The sequence below is a fragment of the Ranitomeya imitator genome, chromosome 2 (genome assembly GCF_032444005.1).
Source record: "Ranitomeya imitator isolate aRanImi1 chromosome 2, aRanImi1.pri, whole genome shotgun sequence".
NCBI lineage: Eukaryota > Metazoa > Chordata > Amphibia > Anura > Dendrobatidae > Ranitomeya > Ranitomeya imitator.
Window position 1 is genome coordinate 775,418,875 of NC_091283.1, and position 27,342 is coordinate 775,446,216.

General features: G+C 47.6%; 1 protein-coding gene across 1 annotated transcript in view; it reads left to right on the plus strand.

Moving 5' to 3' along the window:
* Positions 1 to 8,304, plus strand: part of C2H8orf76 (chromosome 2 C8orf76 homolog) — a 70,664-nt gene extending 62,360 nt beyond the window's left edge. The window contains exon 6 of the mRNA XM_069753527.1: positions 6,080 to 8,304. Coding sequence (XP_069609628.1) covers positions 6,080 to 6,160 — 81 coding nt within the window. The 3' untranslated portion in view covers positions 6,161 to 8,304. The remainder of the gene's footprint in view (positions 1 to 6,079) is intronic.
* The last annotated feature ends 19,038 nt before the right edge of the window (positions 8,305 to 27,342 follow it).

The window sequence follows — 27,342 nt, forward strand, 5'->3', positions numbered from 1 at the left end:
GGCAAATCCAGAGTCCTCTTATCCAGGTGTAAATCAGTAGCCTTCCTCTAGCGCCTGAGTGTTGTAGTACCTCCCTGCTGAGCTTCTCGATGAGGTCCTCACAACTGATGTTGGTGTTCTAGATGTTCTGTCTCTTTCTCCCTGTCCCCCTGATGGTATGGATAGGACAAACCCGTATGACTGATGGCCTGAGGCTTTTTACAGGGACCCTACGACGCCCCAGCCCCCACAAGTTGCCACCGTGCTTCCTGGGTATGGGTCGGGCAACTAATATGGAACTAGCTGTCCTGCCAGTCTCTGAAGCAAGGCTTGGAGACGATTGCTCCGTCGGTGTTCTGGCTACCGGCTTCTGCGCCTCAGAAGGAGGCAGCCTTTTACAGGTCAGAACTCCTTCTGGTTTTCTCTCCTTTCGCTATGACTTCGTTTCTCACTCTCAGCAACGCAATTCCCTTTGTGTCCTTTCTCAGGATGCTGCCGCATGTGGGGCAGGCGCAGCTCCATGGCCTTCTATCTAGGCCTCTGACAGGATCCCACCCCTGTCAGGGACCTCCCTGTCTGCAGCTGTTTGATGTTCCTCCTTTCCCCTGTCTGCCTGACAGGTGCTGCCTGGGTGAAGCCCAGTCAGATTCTGCCTAACTTCCTATCCAAACCACCAGTTTTACCTAATTGTGAAGAGTGCCCTACTAAATAGGAGCATCGCTCCCCCTGGTGGACTGGAGTGTGTAGTGTGGATAGTGATACCTGGTAAGGTGATTTCCTTTATTGCCATCAGACGTAACATCACTCCCCCTGGTGGAAGAATGACATTACTGCAATGACCAGGACCCTGGGGCGCTGCACATACATCCTTTAGTCTTTGGCGTGGGTCAATCTTGGACGGGCGCTATTTTCTCATGGGATGGTCTTACTCCTTCCGCTGAGACCACATGTCCCAGGAATTTCGATTTGAGTGCGAAACAGGTGGCACTTTTTATCTTTAGTCCATGCTGTTGTAAGCGGCTCAAAACCTGTTCCAGTCTGCAGAGATGTTCCTCAAACAAAGCAGCATAGACAATGATATCATCTAATTAAATCAGGGTGGTCTTAAAATTAGTCGCTGAAACGTCCCCGGGGCACTAGCTGAACGACATCCGATTGAACTCATACAACCCCATGGGGAGTATAAAGGCCGTCTTTGCTCGATCCTGCTCATACATGGGCTCTTGCCAGAATCCACTGGCCAGATCTAATGTGGAGAAATATTTGGCGTTCCCGAGGGCAGACAGGGACTCTACAATTCTTGGTAGTGGGTAAAAATCTCACACAGTGTAAGCGTTGAATTTGCGGTAGTACACACAAAAACGCAGTGTACCATCCTTTTTCCGCTCCAGCATGATGGGGCAGCCCAAGGGCTCTGACTCTCTCATATAACACCATTCTGCAACATCTGGGACAACATTCCTTCCACCTCCTAACATTTGCGGGGGAATTTGGTGGTATCTTTCCCTTATGGGCGCGGTGCTCTTGGTTGGTATCCCGTGCGTGATCGCTGTGGTGCACCCGAAATCGTCTTCATGATGTCCAAACACCCCCTGGTATCGTCCTAGCAGAGCTTCCACTTGTTGGACCTGCTGAGGCATGAGTTCAGACAATTCAGCCAGCATTTGTTCTAAAATAAGCCGCCCCTCTAGCAGGTGTTGGAGCTCGGGCGCCTGGATCGCATCTACTGCCACCGTCCAAGGATTCTCCTGGTTTTACTGTCAGGTGCACAGCTTGTGACGTTATCATTTCTCCCGGTATGCCCACGACTTGGGCCACTTCACTTCTGGGTGAAGCGTGATGTCACTTTGCCTCAAATTGACACAGTGTACGAGGACTGTCCTGTCTCGTACAATAGCTAACAAATGTGCCACTAGTAGTCCTGGAGGCAGTTGTTCCACACTGGCGGGCTCTATCTGAACCTCAACTCCTTCCAGAGGGGTACAGGCCTGGACGGGCAGGGTAAGCACAGTTTGCCTGGGTGGCAGTACTCGATTAGCTGAAACTGGAGCAATGACCTTCCCCAGGGTCTTCCCACAGCTGGAGGTTTCTTGGGCTCTGATTAGCTGCTGGAATACTTTCCTCTGTGGGGTGCGAGGGCTCCACTGCATTAGGAATATGTCTGGGGACTCGTTAATAAGGAGGCTCCCAAAGTCTTTCAGCATATTCATGGCTAGCGTCGCAGTATGTCCTTTATTCCCCTCCTCAGCTGTCAGTACTACTCCTTTACATCCTAAGTCTTTACCGCAGACTGTAATATTCAACCAGACCACCCCTGCGACCGGGATGGGCAAATGATTGGCAGTTGTCAGCTTGATCACCGGGCCCCATTCAGGCTGCATTGCCTCTGTGAAATGTTGACGGAAGTTACCTGTGAGGCCATATCAACCAGACAGCGTACAGCCCGACCATCTATTTCAGCCCGACCATCTATTTCAGCCCAGACGAGGGGGGCACATGGACACGAGATTTGTGGGACTTTTTGTACTCCTCCTTCAATGTATAGGCTCAGAACAGCATCCCCCAGACTCGGAGCCTCCTAGTTTAACGGACGGCGTTGTAGTGGCCTAATCCGCCGGGTGCATCCCCGAGCTAAATGTCCGGTCTCTCCACAGTTGTAGCACGTGAGGGTACACGGCAGGGTACTGGCTCACTGCTACGTCCGTGGGGTCCCCATGAATCTCCTCCACAATCTGCAGTACTTTTTCAAAGGTTTCCCCGGGCATGAGGGGGTTTAAAGGGACTCTGTCACCTGAATTTGGCGGGACTGGTTTTGGGTCATATGGGCGGAGTTTTCGGGTGTTTGATTCACCCTTTCCTTACCCGCTGGCTGCAATATTGGATTGAAGTTCATTCTCTGTCCTCCATAGTACACGCCTGCACAAGGTGCAATCTTGCCTTATGCAGGCGTGTACTATGGAGGACAGATAATGAACTTCAATCCAATATTGCAGCCAGCATGCAGCCAGCGGGTAAGGAAAGGGTGAATCAAACACCCGAAAACTCCGCCCATATGACCCAAAACCAGTCCCGCCAAATTCAGGTGACAGGTTCCCTTTAAGCATCACTGAGTCCCTGGCTTCACCATCCAAAGCCATCATGGCCACCTGTTGTGAATTCTGTGGCAGAGCTCCCTCCTGTGGTCACAAGTGGTACTTCGGCTGATTCTCTCTGTGAGCTTCCGTTGGTGGAGGAGAGTGGTACTGCGGCTTCTGAGTTTCCTTCCTCAGGTGCTGTGGTGAAGTGGTTAGGTGCTGCTCTATTTAACTCCACCTAGTGCTTTGATCCTGGCCTCCAGTCAATGTTCTAGTATTGGACCTGTTCCCTCCTGGATCGTTCCTGTGGCCTGCTGCTCTGCATAGCTAAGTTCCGCTTTGCTATTTTGTTTGCTGTTTTTTCTGTCCAGCTTGTCTATTTGTTTTTTCTTGCTTGCTGGAAGCTCTGGGACGCAGAGGGTGTACCTCCGTGCCATTAGTTCGGTACGGAGGGTCTTTTTGCCCCTTTGCGTGGTTTTTGTAGGGTTTTGTGTTGACCGCAAAGTTACCTTTCCTATCCTCGCTCTGTTCAGAAAGTCGGGCCTCACTTTGCTAAATCTATTTCATCTCTACGTTTGTCTTTTCATCTTAACTCACAGTCATTATATGTGGGGGCTGCCTTTTCCTTTGGGGTATTTCTCTGAGGCAAGGTAGGCTTATTTTCTATCTTCAGGCTAGCTAGTTTCTCAGGCTGTGCCGAGTTGCATAGGGAGCGTTAGGCGCAATCCACGGCTGCCTCTAGTGTGGTTGGAGAGGATTAGGGATTGCGGTCAGCAGAGTTCCCACGTCTCAGAGCTTGTTCTATGTTTTTGGGTTATTGTCAGGTCACTGTATGTGCTCTGACCTCTATGTCCATTGTGGTACTGAATTACCTTATCATAACAGCCACCTCTGCCTCTAACGCCAGGGTTATGGGATGCATTCTCATCATCCCCCTGACCCATTCCCGTCCAGCTCCACAACATAGTATTGCTCCCTGTAAACTTCAGGAGGTTGTTTAGCATGGCCCCCAGGGTTATGCTGGATCTAGGGCCCCCTCCTGCTGCTTAGTCTGCCGCCTCAGCGCTTTTAAACGACATCCTGTCGACTACGCCAAGTGTAAGGGTAAGGCTAAGGTCACACTATCAGTATGTGGTGGTCAGTATTTTACATCAGTATTTGTAAGCCAAAACCAGGAGTGGAACAAACAGAGGGGAAACCTATAATAGAAACACGTCACCAAGTCTGTATTTTTGACCCACTCCTGGATTTGGCTAACAAATAATGATGTAAAATACTGACCAAATACTGATAGTGTGACCGCAGCCTAATAAAGCAGGAATCGGGATGTCAAGAATTGGAGGCAGATCAAGGGTTAACAGATTTATTAACAAATTGAACTCCATGGGGAGGGCCACAGGGTAAACAGGTGCAAGGGAAAATGTTCAGGAAAAGAAGTAGAAGGAAAAAAACTTATCAGTCTGTCGGCTTCCTGATTGCAGCTCCTCGGTCTCCAACGTTGGCACCGACAACAGCGGTATGTGAAGTCCCTGGGTGGTCCTGGGTAGCCGGCGGTCTGGTTCCTCAAAGAGAGTAAAGAGTCTTTGCTGCACAAGTCGGGTACTTGTACCCGCGGTTCCTGGGTGATGGTAGCAGTCATACTATCGGTCCTGACTGCAGCTTCGCTGGAGCGGGAACTTGTTCTGCGGTGTCAGTGGGAAGGAGTCGGTAAGCTCTTAGGCCTCTTTCACACTTCCTTCGGCAGGCGGCCGTCAATGCGTCGGCGCGACGTATCGACGGATGCGTCAAAAATAGTGAAAAACGGATGCAACGCATACAGTATTTCGACGGATCTGCTAGACAGGAAATGTGATTGGCTGCTGGAAAATAAGGGAAACCTATATATTGAGTGTTTTTACACCCCATCTTTGACAGGGTTTAGAGAAAGTGGCAGAAATGGAAGGAAATCTAAATAGGATTGTTACCATCTATTCTGATTTTGCATTTGAGGCCAATAGGTTGGCAATCATTGTTCGTGAAAAGGAGGCAGCAAGAGAGCGGATTCTTCATCAGCGATGCCTATGGATACATCCCATCAACGCACAGCAATTAACCCATGGAGTTGAGGCAGAACCCGGACAAGTTTTTCAACTATGTGCGCAAACAAACACATTGTTTCATAAGTGGTCATTTTTGTATTCTCCGGTCAAGGGTTCTGACCTGATTATTCTGGTGGATTTTTTTTTTATATATGTTCTGACCACAAATACTTAGTTTTGGACTTGGTTGTGATAATCATTAACAGTACCATGTAAACCTATGGAAAACAACATCTGCAGTCACCATGCTGCGGAAAATACTGCGCTGAAACACTGCGTTGCAGTTTCTGCAGCATGTCAATTGTTTGAGCCCATTACACAGCATTTAACACCTGCTCCATAATAGTAATCCGTAGCTGTAAAAACACCGGTTTAAATCTGCAAAAAAACTGAAACAAAAAAATCCCAGTGCGTTGTAGGCTACTTTCACACTAGTGTCGTACGACGCACATCGCAATGCGTCATTTTGGAGAAAAAAACGCATATTGCAAAATTGCTTGCAGGATGCATTTTTTCTCCATAGACTAACATTAGCGATGCATTGCGATGCTTTGCCACATGTCGCAACCATCGTGCGACGGTTGCGTCGGACCGTCAAACCAAAAAAGTTGCATGTAATGTTTTTTGGTGCGTCGTGTCCGGCATTTCCGACCGCGCATGCGTGGGCGGAACTCCGCCCCCTCCTCCCCGCAGCTCAGAATGGGGCAGCGAATGCTTTGAAAAACTGCATCTGCTGCCCCCGTTGTGCAGCGCTTGCACAGTATGCGTCGGAACGTCGCATTGCGACGTGCGTCGTACGACGCTAGTGTGAAAGTAGCCCAACATGTTTTTTTGTTTTTTTTTTAAAGGTTTAGAAAACTAAACATAATATTCTTCTATGTTGGAAAATTGCCTTAAACTGTAATGTTGTTGCTTGCAGTTTGTAAAAAAAAATTTTTATTTCCACAGATTCCTTGCAATTGGAGAATCGCTAACATCACTTCATTATCAATTTCATCTGGGGATCTCAACTATCTCTGGGATTGTTAAACAGACCTGCCAAGCACCGTGGGATTGTTTGCACGAGGAGTTTATACCCAATCCAACAATGGACATGTGGCTGGAGAGTGCGAAAAATTTTGAAAAACTTTACCATTTCCCTAATTGCTTGGGTGCCGTGGATGGCAAGCATATATGCATTGCTAGACCTGCAGGATCAGGATCTGAATACTATAACTACAAGAAATACTTTTCTATTGTGCTGATGGCCATAGCGGATGCCCATTGTAAATTTATTGCGGTGGATATTGGAGCATATGGCCACTCCAACGATTCCCAGGTGTTCAAAATGTCTCCTATGGGCCGTTGCTTAGGCCGGTTTCACACGTCAGTGGCTCCGGTACGTGTGGTGACAGTTTCCTCATGTACCGGAGACACTGACTCACATAGACACATTAAAATAAATGTGTCTCTGCACATGTCAGTGTGTTTTCACAGACCGTGTGTCCGTTTGCAAAACACGGAGACATGTCAGTGTTCATGGCAGCGCACGGATCACACGGACCTAAAATTGATTATGAAAATGATTAAAGTCAATGGGTCCGTGTAAACACGTACCGCACATGTGCCACCTGAGGACCACACGGAACAGCGCTACAGTAAGCGCTGTCCCCTGTGTGTGGTGCTGAAGCCGCCATTCATCCCTTCTGTCCTGCTCGGCTGAAAGCAGCGCTCGCAGAAGAGAAGGGATGAAAGATCAATTAGTTTTGTTTCTTTTTGTTTAAATTAAAATTTGGGGTCACTATGGGAGCCGCATATTCATCACTGTAATGAGCGGTACCACGTGACCGCTCACACAGGACAAGCTACCGGTGCTGAGAGGAGGCATCGCGGGAGCTGGATATTTCTCTGCTATGGGGCGGGCGCAAGGGGGGTGGGGAGGGGTGGGAGGCATTAGATGACCCCCAAACTTTCTTTTTAACAAAACAAACCTTGATTTTTCATTCCTTCTCCCCAGCGAACGCTGCTGGGGAGAAGGAATGAATGCCGGCTTCAGCACCAAAAGCAGGGGACAGCGCTTAACTGTAGCGCTGTCTCCTGCACGGTCCGTGTGGTCCTCAGTCGGCACACGCTTGCCGCACGTGTGCCACACTGATGTGCCACGTGAGCACACGGACACGGATAACTCCGGTACCAATTTCTCCGATACCGCAATTATCTGGGAGACTGGCCTTATACGGAGACACGTATCACTTTCTACCGACAAGACCACTCCCTGGAACATCTGGCCCACCAATGCCATTTTTGTGTGTTGGTGATGAGGCATTCCAGCCTGAGGCATTCCAGCTTTCAACACACCTGCTTAAACCTTATTCCAGCAGTGGCTTAACACGAAGTAAACGAGTGTTTAACTATCGGTTAACTAGAGCTAGACATGTGGTGGAGTGCAATTTTAACTGCTAAATGGCGAGTGCTGCTAACCGCAATAAAACTGCAAACTGAAACTGTGGATGAAGTGGTCAAGGCCTGTGTGGTGCTGCATAACTTCGTCATTTCCAAGGAACCGGTTGCCATGGAGGAAGAGGACTTGGAAACCACCTTGTGGGACTATCAGGGTATGTGTCCACGTTCAGGATTGCATCAGGATTTGGTCAGGATTTTATGCAGGTAAAATCTACACCACATCTGCACCTGAGGTCACTGGCAGGTTACCTGCATTATTCTTGCGTTGTTTCAGCATTGTAAGGACATGCTGCGTTCTGAAAAGACACGCCGCATGTCCGTTTCCGCGGGTCTGCCGCATGCGTCTCTTAATGCATAGTGGAGATGGGAGTTCATGAAATCCCCTCCACTATGCTGTAACATCTGGACGCTGCATGTTTGACGCTGCGGCTCTACGCACCGTCAAACACGCAGCGTTTCCTGAACGTGGAAACATACCCTTACAGTGTATCTGTTCGTACTGCAGTTGCGGTTTCCAGAATGAGGGACAAATTCGCCGATTATTTTATGTCGCCTGAAGGCAGAGTTCCATGGCAAGATGACATTGTTTGAAATATTTCTTTGATGTTATGTATGTATATGGCAATAATGTTTCTGTACAAAGTCACTCTTCTGATTTTCTTGACACCAAGTTTTACTTATTTCCCTAAAGTTTGGTATGTTTTCTAATAAACCAAACAAGTTATACCTTTACAACGGGTGTTGTTTTTGTACCTTTTTTTTTTACCATAGTTAAATGAAAACACTTGACAATAAAAAATTTTTTAAACAAAACCAAATTTTTATTAACCACTTTTGTTAACCAATTTAGATTAAACATGTTTTCCCAATTTTTATTAAACAATTTTTTTAACCAATTTTTAATTAACACATTTTTTTAACACATTTTTTTAACAATTTTTAAAAGATATTAATTTTTACAAATTTGTAAACTGTGGGGTGGAGATACTAACGGAGGGGCTGGAAAGTTGGACCACGTCGATAGTGGGGGAAAGCCTACTGGGTTGGGGTTGATCTGTAGTGGAACTGGGGGGGGGGGGGAAACCATGAGGCTGAGCAGGGAGGTCAGGTTGGACAGGGGGTGGTGTTGGGGTAGGTGGAAAATTATACGGGGAAGTTAATTTAACGGGGAAAGAAACAGTGGGGAGGACATTTGAAATTGGGACTGGGTTGGGATTTGGGCCTGGATTGGGAAACTGCAAGGATTTTGGAAAGGGTTGGTAGAAGAGATAGTGGCTGTGTGGGGAGGTGTGGGAGCAACTACCGGGGGAGTTGGAGGGGCTTGGGCGATGGCCTGCGCTAGAGCAGCATGGCAGCCTTGCATCTGCTGGTCAAGAGTTAGCTTTTCCATCTCACGAGCATTGATTGAAAAAAAAAAAAGATTTGGCGAGTGAGTTGCATCTGAATGCAGCCTATCCACACTACTGCTGAGTTCAGCGATGCTTTTATTCACCATGTTGAACCCAGCAGTCGTTTGGCTGAGCAAACGCTTGATAGCACTTTGGAGGGCTGCATTCAGATGCAAAAACTCTGGAGCATAGCTCCTTTCCTGACCCCTCTGTCGCTGCCGCCCAGAACCTAAAGGTGTTCTATGTTATGACCTGGTGGTTAGGAGCACCCGGAATTACCTGATAGTTAAACCACATACAGGACGAACTCTGGGATGTGGGAACTCTGCTGACCGCAAGCCCTAATCCTATCACACACACTAGAAATAGCCGTGGAGCGCTCCTGACCAGACCTAGGCGCCTCGTCACAGCCTAAGGGCTATCTAGCCCTAGAGAAGGAAAATAAAGCCTATGTTGCCTCAGAGAAATTCCCCAAAGGTAAAGGAAGCCCCCCACATATATTGACTGAGAGTAAAGATGAAAGTCACAAACGCAGAAATGAAAACAGGTTTTCAGCAAAGGGAGGCCAGACTAACTAAATAGACAGGGGATAGGAAAGGTAACTTTGCGATCAGCACAAAAACCTACAAAGACCACGCAGAGTGTGCAAAAAAGACATCCGCACCGACTCACGGTGCGGAGGGGCCACCCTGCATCCCAGAGCTTCCAGCTAGCAAGACAAAATCATGAAAACCAGCTGGACAAGAAAACAGAGAAAAAAATAAGACTATAAGGAACTTAGCTTCTGCAGGAGAAGGCAGGTCACCAGAGAGATCCAGGAGCGAACTGAACGAATGCAAAAACATTGACAGCTGGCCTAGAGTAACGATCTGAGAGGAGTTAAATAGAACAGCCAACCAAAGGATAAACCACGTCACCTGTGTAAGGAACCTCAGAAGCCGCAGCTTCACTCATAGCCACCAGAGGGAGCCCATAGACGGAACTCGCCGAAGTACCATTCACGGCCACAGGAGGGAGCTTGACAACAGAATTCACAACAGTTCTAGAGGTGGCAGCAAAGGGGTGGGGTAAAGGGAAAGCTAACTCGTCACCAGCAGCTTCATGTAACGAAGTCTGCGATGATGCTCCAGCTCTGGCAGATGTGGATGGGGCCGAGGGACTGGAAGTGAGGGAAGGGCCAGACGAAGGGTCAGAGGGGTGGGGTCTACCGACATGGCCCACGGTGGTGGACTCCTGTGGGATCGCTCCAGAGGGGTCCAAGGTAGAAGCAGGATCACGAGTGCTACAGATGGTGCTGTGAAATAAAAGAAAAAAGAAAACAATTAATATATTGATAGGAAAAAGCCCTGCCTGAAAAAAAATAAAATAAGGTTAGACAGGTAAACATGGTGAATTATTAAATGGGCTGTGGAATATTTACCGTATATACTCGAGTATAAGCCAACCCCCCTAATTTGGAACAAAAAACTGGGAAAACTTAATGACTCGAGTATAAGCCTAGGGTGGAAAATGCAGCAGCTACCGGTAAACGTCAAAAATAAAAATAGATACCAATAATATCCTCCCTGTCCCACAACCCTAAACAGCTTTTCAACACTTTCAATTCTCTACTCCGTCCCCCCGCACCTCTTCCCTCCCCCCTCATTTCTGCTGATGACTTCGCCTTTTTCTTTAAACAGAAGATCGATACGATCAGAGAAAGCTTTGGCCCACAGCGCCCACTGCCCCTCTTAGCTGCTCAACCCTGCTCCTCCAAAACCAGCTTCTCCACCATGACAGAAGATCAGCTCTCCACCCTCCTGTCAAGATCACACCTCACCACCTGCACGCTTGACCCGCTCCCATCCCACCTCATCCCTAACCTTTCCACGGTCTTCATCCCAACCCTAACGCACCTCTTCAACCTCTCACTCACAACAGGTGTCTTTCCCTCATCCTTCAAGCATGCCAAGATCACACCCATCCTCAAAAAGCCCTCCCTCGACCCATCCTCTGTGTCTAGCTATCGCCCAATATCTCTTCTCCCTTATGCCTCCAAATTGCTGGAGCAACACGTCCATCTTGAACTGTCCTCCCACTTCTCCTCCTGCTCCCTCTTTGATCGGTTACAATCAGGCTTCCGTTCCCATCACTCAACTGAAACTGCCCTAACTAAAGTCACCAATGACCTACTAACTGCCAGGAGCAAGCGACACTACTCTGTCCTCCTTCTCCTGGACTTGTCTTCTGCCTTTGACACTGTTGACCACTCCCTTTTGCTACAAATCCTCTCATCCCTTGGCATCACAGACTTGGCCCTTTCCTGGATCTCGTCATATCTGACAGACCGAACATTCAGTGTCTCCCTCCCCCACACCACCTCCTCACTTCGCCCCTTGTCAGTCGGTGTTCCTCAAGGCTCTGTTCTAGGACCTCTACTCTTCTCCATCTACACTTTCGGCCTGGGACAGCTCATAGAATCCCACGGTATGCAGTACCATCTCTACGCCGACGACACGCAGATCTACCTCTCCGGACCTGACCTCTCCTCCTTGCTTACCAAAATCCCGCACGGTCTGTCTGCCATTTCAGCCTTCTTTTCTGCTCACTTTCTACAACTGAACATGGACAAAACAGAATTCATCATCTTTCCCCCATCTCACTCTACCCCTCCACCACATCTATCCATCAATGTCAATGGCTGCTCACTATCCCCAGTCCCACACGCCTGGTGCCTCGGGGTGATCCTCGACTCTGCCCTCTCTTTCAAGCCACATATCCAAGCCCTTGCCTCCTCCTGTCGTCTCAAACTCAAAAATATTTCCCGGATCCGTGCTTTCCTTGACCGCAACACTGCAAAAACGCTAGTGCATGCCCTTATCATCTCCCGCCTCGACTACTGCAACCTCCTACTCTCTGGACTCCCCTCTAGCACTCTGGCACCACTCCAATCCATCCTACACTCTGCTGCCCGACTAATCCACCTGTCCCCCCGCTATTCCCCAGCCTCTCCCCTGTGTCAAGCCCTTCACTGGCTTCCTATCGCCCAGAGACTCCAGTTCAAAACCCTCACACTGACATACAAAGCCATCCACAACCTGTCTCCTCCATACATCTGTGACATGGTCTCCCGGTACCTACCTACACGCGACCTCCGATCCTCCCAAGACCTCCTTCTCTACTCCCCTCTCATCTCTTCTTCCCATAACCGCATCCAAGACTTCTCCCGTGCTTCCCCCATACTCTGGAACTCTCTACCCCAACACATCAGACTTGCGCCTACCATAGAAACCTTCAAAAAGAACCTGAAGACTCATCTCTTCCAACAAGCCTACAGCCTGCAGTGATCCTCAACCTACTGAACAGCCGCACAGCCAGCTCTTCCCTCTCCTAGTGTATCCTCACCCACCCCCTGCAGACTGTGAGCCCTCGCGGGCAGGGTCCTCCCTCCTTATGTACTCGTGTGCCTTGTTATCTGCTCATGTTTAATGTAATTGTCTATATTTGCCCAGTATTCACATGTAAAGCGCCATGGAATAAATGGCGCTATAAAAATGTATAATAATAATAATAATAAAAGTAAAATTAATTGAGACATCAGTAGGTTAAGTGTTTTTGAATATCCATATTGAATCAGGAGCCCCATATAATGATCTATACTATTCATTATGGCCCCATAAGATGCTCCATACAAAATAGGCCCCATATAATGCTCCATACAGTTCATTATTGCCCCATAAGATGCTCCATACAAAATAGGCCCCATGTAATGCTCCATACAGTTCATTATGGCCCCATAAGATATACAAATATGCCCCAAATAATGCTCCATGCAGTTCTTTATGGCCCCATAAGATGCCCCATAAAATGCTCCATTCAGTTATTTATGGCCCCATAGATGCCCCATATAATGCTTCATGCAGTTCTTTATGGCCCCATAGATGCCCCATATAACGCTCCATGCAGTTATGGCCCCATAGATGCCCCATATAATGCTCCATGCAGTTCTTTATGGCCCCATAGATGCTCCATATAATGCTCCATGCAGTTCTTTATGGCCCCATAGATGCTCCATATAATGTTCCATGCATTTATGGCCCCATAGATGCTCCATATTATGCTCCATGCAGTTTTTTATGGCCCCATAGACGCTCCATATAGCATTGTGCCACATGTAATCCTGCTGCTGCACTAAAAAAAAAAAAAAAAAAAAAGGCATACTCACCTTCTCGTCGCTGCCCCACAGCGTCCCGTCTCTCCGCACTGACTGTTCAGGCAGAGGGCAGCGCGCACACCAACACGTCATCGCGCCCTCTGACCTGAACAGTCACTGCAGAGGATGCGGAAGACGGAGCGGCGCTGGAACGCGGAAAGGTGAATATGCCATACTCACTGTCCTGCTCCTGGTGCGGTCCCTGCATGTCCCACGTCTCTGGACGCGGCAGCTTCTTCATGTAGTAAGCGGTCATGTGGCACCGCTCATTACAGTAATGAATATGCGGCTCCACCCCTATGGGTGTGGACTCAAATATATATGGTACCTTCTGCTCAACATAGTCGACCGGAGGAACCACATGGCCCTGCAGCATTTATATTGGCTCCTGCGTCCTCTTGAGCCACGCGGGGCCTGCATTTCCTTGTTGAACTCCCTCTTGAAGCGATCCCTAAGTGACCGCCACCGCTTCATAACCCTTTCACCTGTAAAGAGAAGACTGAAATAAAAAAAATGGGTTAAGTACAACACATTCTGTCCTGCTACCAAAATTACTGAAGTGTGACTACTTACGTGCTCGAGTCTGCTGCCTTAGTTCAAGGTCCCCCCAGTTGTCCACAACGTTCACGCATATTTGCTCCCAGAGCCGACGGGTAACAAATTGATCTGCATGGCTGCGGTCAGCCATGTTCCACAGCGGCTCCCACTCGCGGACCTCCTCGATGAGGAGACATCTAGTCCGCCGTCCTCATCATCCGAGTTGGGAGCACGCTGTGAATACTGTGAAAAAATTAGAGCAAAAATAAAAAAAAAATTAGTACACTGAAACACAAAACTACCAAGAGAGATAACAACAACCACATACTACTGGCTGACCGTTGCGGCAATTTCAACGCCGACTCTGGGAGCTGCTGGGAGGACCTTCACGGCGTTGGCCAGACTTAAAAAAAGGAAAATGAATTATGTTGGATGTAAGCATATGTTGTATGTGTACTGTGATGTATGATGATCTGTTTTGTATGTGTTGGGTGCACTGTGATGTCTGAAGGAAGTTTCTGCACAACTTACACTCTACGCACCCACTCCTGGCATTTCTCCAACCACTCCGTCTCCTTCTGAGAGGCTCTCGGCTGCTTCAGCTTCCTGTGAAAACATAATTAATGCATATAGTGTTTAACCAAAATTTTAACAAGAACAAAAAAAAATGTTTTAAATTACCTCAATACGCAGACGCTGTGAAGGAGGGCTCCTAGAAGAAGACATTTTGTTTGGCTTGGTGGTACCTGGTGTATCTGCAAGTATAAAGACACTTGCCAGCTACTATACAAAGTATATTCCAAGCTTTGTGGTCTTTAATACTTACATCAGGAAACTGGCTTAGTGGTCTCTGGTGTCTCGGTGGTCCCTGGTTGCTCGGTGGTCCCTGGTGGATCTGAAAGTATAAAGATAATTTATACTTAGACCCACAAACCCCCCAAAATAGCTAATGTAATAGATTTAAACACCACCCTGCTCAAATGTTATATCTGAGCAATGTCCAAGCAGGCCAAAAAACAACGTTTTGAGAAACCACCAAAAAAATATACCCAAGGCACACCAGTCTGAGCTGGATATCCTAGTTCAATAATATGCGCAAGCTGAAAAACCATTTCCCCCCACCCCCCCAAAAAAAGTTAACAAAGTACCCTCATTTAAAGTTGAAATGCCTAGACACCAGTTGAAAATGTATTGACCACATATGTGATTTGAAAAGATCCCTTTAAAAAATTACAAAAAAAAAAAACCTTACAATTTTCCTACGCCTTTTATTTTAAAAAATAAACCCTCAACCAACTCTATTGCATGGTATGTGTACATTTTTACATACACCACACTTTAAAATTTACCTTTGTGAAATGATACTACGTTCAGTTTCAAGAAATTTTTTTAATTTTTTTTTTTATTTAACATCACATTTAGGAACTACAATGCTCTTTATTTTAAATACAAGTACATTAACTGTAAATGTTTTCAACAATACAATTTAAAAAAATAAAAATAAAAAACCCAAACACACACGCCCAAGACACACAAACTCACACCGCCATTACACACACACACACACACACACACACTGAAACCACATGCTTCACACGCCACACTACTTTATGAATACATCAAAATAAAAAAAAACATGCACGCGCACACAGACGCACACACACACGAAAGCACAGAGACGCACGCAAGCACACACAGACAGACGCACGCACACATGGCAGGACTCACACTGGCTGGCAGGCCCCTGGCTGGATGCTGGCTGGCTGGCAGGCCTCTGGCTGGACGCTGGCTGGCAGGCCTCTGGCTGGACGCTGGCCGGCTGGCAGGCCTCTGGCTGGACGCTGGCCGGCTGGCAGGCCTCTGGCTGGACGCTGGCTGGCTGGCAGGCTTCTGGCTGGACGCTGGCTGGCAGGCCTCTGGCTGGACGCTGGCTGGCTGGACGCTGGCTGGCTGGCAGGTCTCTGGCTGGACGCTGGCTGGCTGGACGCTGGCTGGCAGGCCTCTGGCTGGACGCTGGCTGGCTGGCAGGCCTCTGGCTGGACGCTGGCTGGCTGGCAGGCCTCTGGCTGGACGCTGGCTGGCTGGCAGGCCTCTGGCTGGACGCTGGCTGGCTGGCAGGCCTCTGGCTGGACGCTGGCTGGCTGGCAGGCCTCTGGCTGGACGCTGGCTGGCTGGCAGGCCTCTGGCTGGATGCTGGCTGGCTGGCAGGCCTCTGGCTGGACGCTGGCTGGCTGGCAGGCCTCTGGCTGGACGCTGGCTGGCTGGCAGGCCTCTGGCTGGACGCTGGCTGGCTGGCAGGCTTCTGGCTGGACGCTGGCAGGCCTCTAGCTGGACGCTGGCTGGCAGGCCTCTGGCTGGACACTGGCTGGCAGGCCTCTGGCTGGATGCTGGCTGGCATCTTGTTCTCAGGCTGGATGCTGGCTGGCATCTTGTTCTCAGGCTGCAGTCTTGCTGGCACATTGAGTAGTGAAGCCACAAGCCCGGTTTATATAGATTATGGGCTGTCTGGCTACAAAATACTGATTTGGAGCATGCTCAGTGTAAAAAGACATATTCCAGCACTGGATTCCGTCATATGACGTGCCACGACGGATCCTGCGTCCATAGGCTTCCATTCTAGCCAACGACGTATGCCGCAGGATGCGTTGTCGCACGTACATTTCATTTTATGTATTTTCCAGACGACATGTCGCGAAATTCCGACGGATCCAGTGCACGACGAACAAAACATTTGGCCATCCGTCACCATCTGTCGCTAATACAAGTCTATGGGAAAAAAAAACGCATCCAGTGGGCAAATTTGCAAGATGCGTTTTTTTTTTTTTCACAAAACGATGCATTGTGACGGGAAATGCATGACGGAAGTGTGAAAGAGGCCTTAGTCACTGACGCTGGACCAGGTCGCGCATGTGCAGCAGTCACAGATCTCAAGAATGATTCAACGCCCGGTATGAGGAACGTCAGGCAGGTAATAGTCCGTCATCCAGGGACAGAGGGCGAGATTACAGGGATGTCTCTAGGTGGGCCTCTAATCATGAGAGGCTGCTCTCTCCAGGCCTACACCTCACCCTGCTGCGCACTCAGTCTCCCTGACGGAAATGCTGACACTTTCCTGCTCACAGCCCTTTTTATGCCTGACCTGCCCCCTGCTGACAAGTGGAAAGGTCGGTCCGGGTCAGAAAGATTTCCCCTGTGCAACAACGGTGACAGTCCCGACAGTTCCAGCACCGGCGCAAGAAAGGTACCCCTGGTCCGGATCATCCTCTTAAACAGCAGCAATCTATCAGACTGATGAAGGTCATTGTAGGATCGAAACATTTATTTTTTGATTGCCCTCACAAAATAAAATTATCTGCTTACAGTGTTTACCCGAGTGCCAAGTTTTCTTCTAATAGTCCGGATATACCTGCTCTGGCTTTGGTGGGGAGGTTGGAGAGCGGCAGCGGCAGAGCAGCAGTGGGTCACAGGAGGCTGCTTCCGGGCGTTTGCGTGTGCCCATTACTTAAGGCAATAAATATTCATTGATCTCCACTCCCATAGGTGTTGTAGTGCAGTGGGGTTGGTGCACTGCAACAGATAGGCAGGGGTCACAAAAGTTCAAAGCAAACATCTTTTAACCCCTTTCCGACATTGAGCGTAATAATATGCTGATGTTGGACACCCTACCTTTGATATGGGCTCCGGCGCTGTGCCCACATCTTTTCCGGCACATGTCAGCTGTTTTGAATGCGTGTCACCGATGGGTTCTCACTGCCAGATTGCTTTGACCTTCGCCCGGTGGTCGGCGCTCATAGCAAGTGAGTTTCTGCTACATACAGGTGATCTGATCTTCGCCTGTATGTAGGAGAGCCGTTTGGGTTATGGCAGCTTCTACTATTGAAGCACGCAAAAAGTTAAAAAAAAATAAAAATGTTTACAAATATTAAAAAAAAAAAAAAAAAGTTCAAATTACCCCTTTCGCCCCATTCAAAATAAAACAATAATAAAAAAAAATCAAACATACACATATTTGGTATCGCCACGTTCAGAATCGCCCGTTCAATAAATTAAAAAAAAAAATTAACCTGATCGCTAAACGGCGTAGCAAGAAAAAAAGTAAAAACTCCAGAATTACCTTTTTTTAGTCTCCGCGACATTTCATTAAAATGCAATAATGGGCGATCAAAAGATCATATCTGCACCAAAATGGTATCAATAAAAACATCAGCTTGGCTCGCAAAAAATAAGCCCTCAGCCACCCCGAGAGCACGAAAAGTGGAGACTTTTTTTTTTTAACAACATTTGGAATTTTTTTTCACCACTTAGATATTAAAAAAAAAAAAAATCACAAAAATTGAGCTTGAGTTGGTACACATGCAGAGGTCAAACGCATGTTAACATTTGCCACAAGACACATAAAACCTACAAGAGAAAAAGTAAGCAAAAAAACCTTGCTGTAACTTAGTAAAAAAGCAAAAGTGCATTTAAATAACAGAGTTTTTAGTAATACTGTTTTTTTTAAATCAAAAAATAGCACAAAAGCCATCCCACCACGTCAAGGTAATTCTGAGTGGGACAGTCTTGGGCTACGTTCACACTAGCGTTCGGCTAGTGTGCGTCGCGTTAGCGTCGGGCGACGCAGCGGCGACGCACGCGTCATGCGCCCCTATGTTTAACATGGGGGACGCATGCGTTTTTGCTTGTTGCGTTTTCCAACACGTGCGTCTTTTTTGACGCTAGCGTCGGACCAAGAAAACGCAACAAAGTTGCATTTTTCTTGCGTCCGATTTTCGTCAAAAAACGACGCACGCGTCGAAAAACGCAGCGTTTTTGCGTGCGTTTGCACGCGTTTTTCGGTGCGTTGTGCGTCGCGTCGCCGACGCAGCGGCGCACAACGCTAGTGTGAACGTAGCCTTATCGGGTTTTTTTGCTCACTTTTTCTCTTGTAGGTTTTATGTGTTTTGTGGCCAATGTTAACATGCGTTTGACCTCTGCATGTGTACCAACTCAAGCTCAATTTTTGTGTTTTTTTCTTTTGTATTGTTGCATTCTGGGCTAGCCGGGGTGTGGCCTTCCCCTCTCCTGAGCTGGAAATTGTATATAAGGTTTCCCCAGTCTGGTGTTTCACTGGTTGGGCCCAGTCCTTTTGTCTGCCCTTATTCACACTGACGTCAACATTGATACATGGTAAGGTTTTAATATTAGACAGTGTAGGACTGTCCTGATCAGAGTTACCTTGACCTGGTGGGATGGCTTTTGTGCTATTTTTTGATCAAAAACAGTATTACTAAAAACTCTGGTATTTAAATGCACTTTTGCTTTTTTACTTAGATACAGCAGGTTTTTTTGCTCAATTTTTCTCTTGTAGGTTTTAGATATAAAGGAACCTAGACATGTTTGGTGTCTATGAAATCGTAATGACCTGGTGAATCTTAATAGATGGTCAGTTTTAGCATTTAGTGAACCTAGTAAAAAAACAAAAAATAACTGTGCAATTGGACTTTTTTTGCAATTTCACCGCTCTTTGAATTTTTTTCCCATTTTCCAGTACATGATATTTTAAAACCAATGGTGTTTTTCCAAAGTACAACTTGTCCCACAAAAAACAAGCCCTCACATGGCCATATTAACCAAAAAATAAAAAAGTTACGGCTGTGGGAAGGGGAGAAAAAAATAAAAACACAAAAACGAAAATACCTCCGGTCATGCCGGGGTTAATGTCCAAATTAACTCACAACTGGAAAACAAACAGTGTTGTCCGGATTGCAGCCAGGGCGTCAACACAGTCAGTATCCGATACCGGTTGCCATGGGCGACTGCACCGCTGTGTCACAATGAGGGGTGCCAGGCCTTTTGGCTTCGCTCAGCTACATGTTACTTTACACAAGCTGAGTATTGCAAGCTGAATATTGCAGAGCCGCCTGCTCTGCAGTTTGCAAACTAAGACTGACACACCCAACCCTTGCTGCAGAGTTTTTAAATGGAATCTGAGGCCATGAGCCACTTGCAAGACCCGGTCTGGAGGGAGCGAACTGCTCCACTACCATCCTGTAGTTCGCTCCAAAAATAAAAGCCCATGCCGGGTTTACTTAAATCTGTCTTGGGCAAATAGCTTGCCCAAGACCAAACTTACTTTTATTTTGCACTGTAATCACAGCTATGCCTGCACAATGTTCCACGGTGAAATTGAAATCTTGCGAGGAGAGGAACCACCATTTCTCTCCTTGGCACTTCTCATTGAGACCAGGGTGAATGATCTGTCACCAAGTGAAACGGTCGACCATGCATATAAAAGGGTAGGGACTCCTGTTATGGAACTGCAATACAGAACTAGGATAGAAGGGGAAAACTGACCCTGCACTGAGACTAGGCTGATACCCTATGATGGAGTGGGCAACCCATTCCTTGCGAATAGACCCACCGACGATCCTAGGTTAATCTCAGCGAAAACCTATAGATTGGGGGAAGGAGGCCCCTAAAAGATCTGAGGACTGGGTATAAAAAACAGATCACCTCCTAATAGAAAAATAGAAAACACAGAAAAGGCTGCAGAAGCCAACTGAAAACAGAAAGTAATGCTAGCAGAACCAGAGGTCCCAGAACTGCATAAAATCCAACACAGAAAGCTATCAAAGCACCTAGCCAGAACTCTAGCGGATTAACATTGTTGTCCAGCAAGGAATGGGAGGCAGGTGGTGGGTAATAAAGGGTGATACAATCACCTGACCTAAGACAACCCAGCACCAGGGGAAAAAGACCAGCAGCCAGAAAACCACAACAAAATGTCGGATGGTCAGAAACAAAACAGATTCTAACAACTCCAAAGCCCACTTAACCCCTTCAAGACCTTGCCCTTTTCCATTTTTGCGTTCTCGTTTTTCACTCCGTTCCTTCCCAGAGCCATAACTTTTTTATATGGCCATGTGAGGGCTTTGTTTTTTGCGGGACAAGTTGCACTTTTGAACAACATCATTGTTTTTACCATGTTGTGTACTAGAAAACGGGGAAAAAAATTCCAAGTGCGGTGAAATTGCAAAAAAAGTGTAATCCCGCACTTGTTTTTTGTTAGACTTTTTTGTTGCGTTCACTAAATGCTAAAAATGACCTGCCATTTTGATTCTCCAGGTCATTAGGAGTTCATAGACACCAAACATGTCTAGGTTACCTTTTATCTAGTTGGTAAAAAAAATTACAATCTTTGCTAAAAAAAATTAATTGTGCAATATAACCGTAGCGTCTCCGTTTCTCGTGATCTGGGGTCAGGTGAGGGCTTATTTTTTGCGTGCTGAGCAGAAGTTTTTAATGATACCATTTTTGGTGCAGATACGTTCTTTTGATCGCCCGTTATTGCATTTTAATGCAATGTCGTGGTGACCAAAAAAGTGTAATTCTGGCGTTTCGAATTTTTTTATCGCTACGCTTTTTTAGCGATCAGGTTAATCCTTTTTTTATTTGATAGATCGGGCGATTCTGAACACGGCAATACCAAATATGTGTCGGTTTGATTTTTTTTATTGTTTTATTTTGAATGGGGTGAAAGGGGGGTGATTTAAACTTTTATATTTTTTTTATATTTTTTTAAACTTTTTTTTTTTACTTTTGCCATTCTTCAATAGCCTCCATGGGCTAGAAGCTGGCATAGCCTGATCGGCTCTGCTACATAGCAGCGATCATCAGAATGCTCCTATGTAGCTGAATTACAGGCTTGCTATGAGCGCCGACCACAGGGTGGCTCTCACAGCAAGCCGGCATCAGGAACCATAGAGATCTCAAGGAGACCTCTGGTTGCTATGCCGATGCATCGCTAACCCCCGATCATGTGACGGGGGTCAGCGATGGGCTCATTTCCGGCCCAATGGCCGGAAGCGCCTGTTAAATGCTGCTGTCAGCATTTGACAGCGGCATTTAACTAGTTAATAGCAGCGGGTGAATCGCGATTTCACTAGCCGGTATTGCGGGCACATGTCAGCTGACATGTCCCAGCTTTGATGCGGGCTCACCGCCAGAGCCTGCATCGAAGCGGGGGTACCGACCTCCGCCGTAATAGTACGGCGGAGGTCGGTAAGGGGTTAATGGCCAGGAACTCCTCCACTACACTATCATTTTTCTCGGCTGGGGTGAGTTTCCTACTTAGGTAGTGACCAAATGTTCTTTTCCGTTCACCTCCTGCAACAGGACCGCTCCTAGGCCAACGATAGATGCATTGGTCTGCACAATGAATTCTCTCTTGAAGTTGGGGCTGATGAGCACTGGCTGTCCGCACAGCGCCACCTTCATAGACTGGTATGCTTCCTCCGCTTGAGGGTTCCACCACACCATGACTGATTTCTTTCCCTTTAAGAGATCTGTTAGGCGTGTTGTTCTCCCAGAGAAATTAGGTATAAACCTCTGGTAATACCCAACGATGCCAAGAAATGCTCTCACCTGTTTGGTGGTAACAGGTCGGGGCCAGGTCTGTATGGCCTCAATATTATTTATTTGGGGTTTGATAACCCCATGGCCGATCATGTATCCTGAGTACCGGGCTTCCTCAAGCCCTATCTCACATTTCTTGGGATTCGCCGTCAGGCCCGTGGTTCTGAGTGATTCTACTATCGCTTGTACCCAGGACAACTGGGTATGCCAGTCAGTACTTGTCATCCAAGTACGCTGATGCATACGTCCGATGGGGTTCTAGCACTATGTCCATCAGTCTCTGGAACATGGCTGTTGCCCCATGTAGTCCAAAGGGCAAGACGACATAGTGATACAAACCCTCCGGAGTTATGAAGGCGGTCTTTTATTTTGTAAGATGCACTTGACAATAACCCTTGGTCAGATCGAGCGTGGCAATGTACTGGGCCAACCCAGTCGCTCAAACAGCTCATCCACCCGGGGTATTGGATAAAGATCGAATTTCGACACCTCGTTCAACTTACAGAAATCAGGACCGTAAGGATCCGTCCGGCTTTGGGATCAGTACAATGGGACTAGCCCACTCATTCCGGAACTCCTCAATTACTCCCAGCTGGAGCATTTGCTTTACCTCACTCGCGATGGCTTGTCTCCGGGCCTCGGGCACAAAGTATGGTTTCATTAATACCTTTACGTGACACTCGGTGACAATGTCATGTTGGATGACAGAGGTACGAGCCGGTAGTCCTGAGAATACATCCGTATTCTCTTATACTAATTTCTGCACCTCTCGTCGCTGCTGTTTCGAGAAAGTGTCTCCTACCTTTACCTCTCTCGGCCTCCTCTGCCAATACCTCTAGAGGAAACCTATCGGGTTACACTCTGTCCCTATTTTGGCAACCCCTACCGCAGTTATCCCTGTCTCGGGATCTTCACGTTCCGCGCCCGGAATAACATTTAACCTGGGAAGGTTAATTTTATTTTTCCATAGTGACCAGAAGAGGGGCAAATCCCTTCAAAGGACAGCCTCATAAGGAAGGGTCTTCACTACCCCCACCACATGCTTAATGTCTCCGCAGGGAGTAACAAATGAGACCTACACTGTCGATTACTCGGTTTTTACCTACCCATAAATATAGGCTTTAAAGAGAGGTAGCCATATTTACCCAGGAATTCAGACTTCAGTCTTTGAGAGGTATTCACACTAGACACGTAGGTTCCCAGCAGTTTGAGACCGCCTTGTCGTTGGCTGCTGGGCATGCATGAATTGGCCAAATTATGTGCTAAGTGTCTCAATTTTTTCTTATTGTCCAGAGCAGTATTGCTATTCACATTTCGCATATTTCATGTTTACATGCTTTAGCACGACAGAGTGCAACTTATTTTGTATATTGTATATGGAGGTGGCTTCTCCTTGTATGCAGCGGTTCACACTAGCTTGGAAGTGCCAGTCAGTCTTTTGTTATTCACATATCACGTTAGTCTGCAAAAATATGTAAGTCATCTCATTGTTATTGCCTAGCATTTCATGTCATTGCTACCACCAGTCTAAACAAGTCATTATCCCTGCACAAAGCAGATAGGATAGTCAGAGAGTTCAAAGAGGTGCAGACATGCGGATGATGTTTATATTTATTTAAAATGTGGCCTTTTTTGACTATATGCTATGTAACACTATGGAAATCAGATATAACTATGCAAATGTATCATGTAGTCCTCCAGTGCGTTACTCTGTTAAATTTACATGTATTTTGTTGTTTATTTTCAATAAAGTTTCAGAACTTTTAGAGACTATATACACTTAGATTTATATTTTTATTTTCGCAGTATTAAAGAACACATCAGGAAAAGAATTCTACTCCAAAACATGAATTTTGTGTGGTTTCCGCTTTAAAAACTAATTATTTTTGAACTTCTACAAAAAACTCGGTGTGCCTTTAGGGTATGTGCACACGTATTCTGGAGGACTGCAGATTTTTCCGCAGCGAATTTGGAAAATCCGCAGTGCAAAACCGATGCGGTTTTTCCTGCAGATTTATCGTGGTTTCTACTGCGGATTCCGCTGCGGCTTTACACCTGCAGTTTTCTATTGGAGCAGGTGCAGGGCCGTATTTAGAGTTTCTGCTGCCCTAGGCACTTTTAGTGCTGCCTCCCCCATTGTTGAGTATGACACTATCCGCAGTGACTTTGGCAAGAATCGCTGTTGTGAAAGTCGCCTTTTGCAGCAGATCTGGCAGTTTTTCTGCATCTGCCACGTAACGGATCACTTACGGCAACACTGCGTTTGGTTTCATTCATTCCCTATGGGATTTGCGCTACTTGCTGTGATCTGGGAAATGCGGTGCCATACCTCCCAACTTTTGAAGAAGGGGAAAAGGTCTAAAGGCAAATTTTAGGCCACGCCTCTGACCACACCCATTTCACAACTAATCACACCCATATCCAAGTCCCAACCACACCCATTCAGCACTGCTGATCACACTTTCATATACAATAATTAAAACCAAAAAAATATGGCCACGCAGTGCTCCATACTGTATAATGGCTATGCAGTGCTCCACATACTGTATAATGGCCCTACATGATGCTCCATACTGTATAATGGCCACACATGATGCTCCATACTGTATAATGGCCACACATGATGCTCAATACTGTATAAGGGCCGCACATGATGCTCCATACTGTATAATGGCCACACATGATGCTCCATACTGTATAATGGCCACACATGATGCTCAATACTGTATAAGGGCCGCACATGATGCTCCATACTGTATAAGGGCCACACATGATGCTCAATACTGTATAAGGGCCACACATGATGCTCAATACTGTATAAGGGCCACACATGATGCTCCATACTGTATAATGGCCACACATGATGCTCAATACTGTATAATGGTCACAAATGATGCTCCATACTGTATAATGGTCACACATGATGCTCCATACTGTATAATGGTCACAAATGATGCTCCATACTGTATAATGGTCACACATGATGCTCCATACTGTATAATGACCTCACATGATGCTCAATACTGTATAATGGTCACACATGATGCTCCATACTGTATAATGACCTCACATGATGCTCCATACTGTATAATGGCCATACATGATGCTCCATATTGTATAATGGCCACACATGATGCTCCATACTGTATAATGGCCCCACATGATGCTCCATACTGTATAATGACCCGACATGATGCTCAATACTGTATAATGACCATACATGATGCTCCATACTTTATAATGGCCCCACATGATGCTCCATACTGTATAATGACCCCACATGATGCTCCATACTGTATAATGACCACACATGATGCTCCATACTGTATAATGGCCATTGCTCATATCCCCCCCCCTCCTCCTGTATGCATGGCTCATAATTTCCCCCCCCCCTGTATGCATGGCTGATGGCTCATAATTCCGCCCCCCCTCCCTCCCTATGCATGGCTGATGGTTCATAATTCCCCCCCTCCCTCCCTATGCATGGCTGATGGCTCATAATTCCCCCTCTTCCCTCCCTATGCATGGCTGATGGCTCATAATTCCCCCCCCCCTCCCTATGCATGGCTGATGGCTCATAATTCCCCCCCCCTCCCTCCCTATGCATGGCTGTTGGCTCATAATTCCCCCCCCCCCTTCCCTCCCTATGCATGGCTGATGGCTCATAATTCCCCGCCCCTCCCTCCCTATGCATGGCTGATGGCTCATAATTCCCCCCCTTCCCTCCCTATGCATGGCTGATGGCTCATAATCCCCCCCCCTCCCTCCCTATGCATGGCTGTTGGCTCATAATTCCCCCCCTCCCTCCCTATGCATGGCTGATGGCTCATAATTCCCCCCCCTTCCCTCCCTATGCATGGCTGATGGCTCATAATTCCCCCCCCTCCCTCCCTATGCATGGCTGTTGGCTCATAATTCCCCCCCCTCCCTCCCTATGCATGGCTGATGGCTCATAATCCCCCCCCCCCCCCTTCCCTCCCTATGCATGGCTGATGGCCCATCTATATATATAATTGTCTAAGGGTTTTTCCGTCTGTCTGTCTGTCTGTCTGTCTTTCTGTCTGTCTGTCCTGGAAATCCCGCGTTTCTGATTGGCACAGTATCAACGTAGAAATCCCGCGTCTCTGATTGGTCGAGGCCGCCAGGCCTCGACCAATCAGCAACGGGCACAGCGACGATGATGTCATAAAGGACGTAGAAATCCCGCGTCTCATTGGTCGAGGCCGCCAGGCCTCGACCAATCAGCAACGGGCACAGCGACGATGATGTCATAATGGTTGCCATGGCGACGATGATGTCATAAAGGTTGCCTCGACCAATCAGCGACGGGCACAGTCTGCCGCGCATTCTGGAATCATCATTGTCCATATACTACGGGGACATGCATATTCTAGAATACCCGATGCGTTAGAATCGGGCCACAGTCTAGTGGCTCATAATTCCCCCTCTCCCTCCCTCCCTATGCATGGCTGATGGCTCATAATTCCCCCCCCTCTCTCCCTATGCATGGCTGATGGCTCATAATCCCCTCCCTCCCTCCCTCCCTATGCATGGCTCATATCTCCACCCCCTCCCCCGCTCCTTCTCCCGGGCCATCTTGCATTCTTGCATGGCGCGGGTGGCTTACCATCCTCCCCCCGCCCCTCATACTCACCTGTCAGCTGCCTGTCCCACACGCCGGCTCCGGCTCTGTCCCGCCGCAACGCCTTCTTCCTGAGTGAGCGGTCATGTGGTACCGCTAATTAAGGTCATGAATATGCACATATTCATGACCTTAATTAGCGGTACCACGTGACCGCTCACTCAGGACGCGCTACAGACGCTGAGACCAGTCATCGGTGGAGCAGGTGAGTATCGTCTTCAAGGAGGGTGGGTGGGGCTTGGAGGCGGGGGGACTCGGAGACTTGGAGGTGGGGGGACTCGGAGGTGGGGGGACTCGGAGGTTGGGGGACTCGGAGGCGGGGGGGCGGGGCCATCGGTTGCGTTTTTGACCCGGCACTTATAAAAAACAAACAAAAAAAAAAACACCTTGCTCAGGTGCCGCCCCCCGCAATGTCGCCGCCCTAGGCACGTGCCCTCGCGTGCCTAGTGGCAAATACGGCCCTGAGCAGGTGTAAAATCGCAGCGGAATCTGCACAAAGAATTGACATGCTGCGGAATATAAACCGCTGCGTTTCCGTGCGTTTTTTTCCGCAGCATGTGCACTGCGGATTTCGTTTCCCATAGGTTAACATGGTACTGTAAACTCATGGGAAACC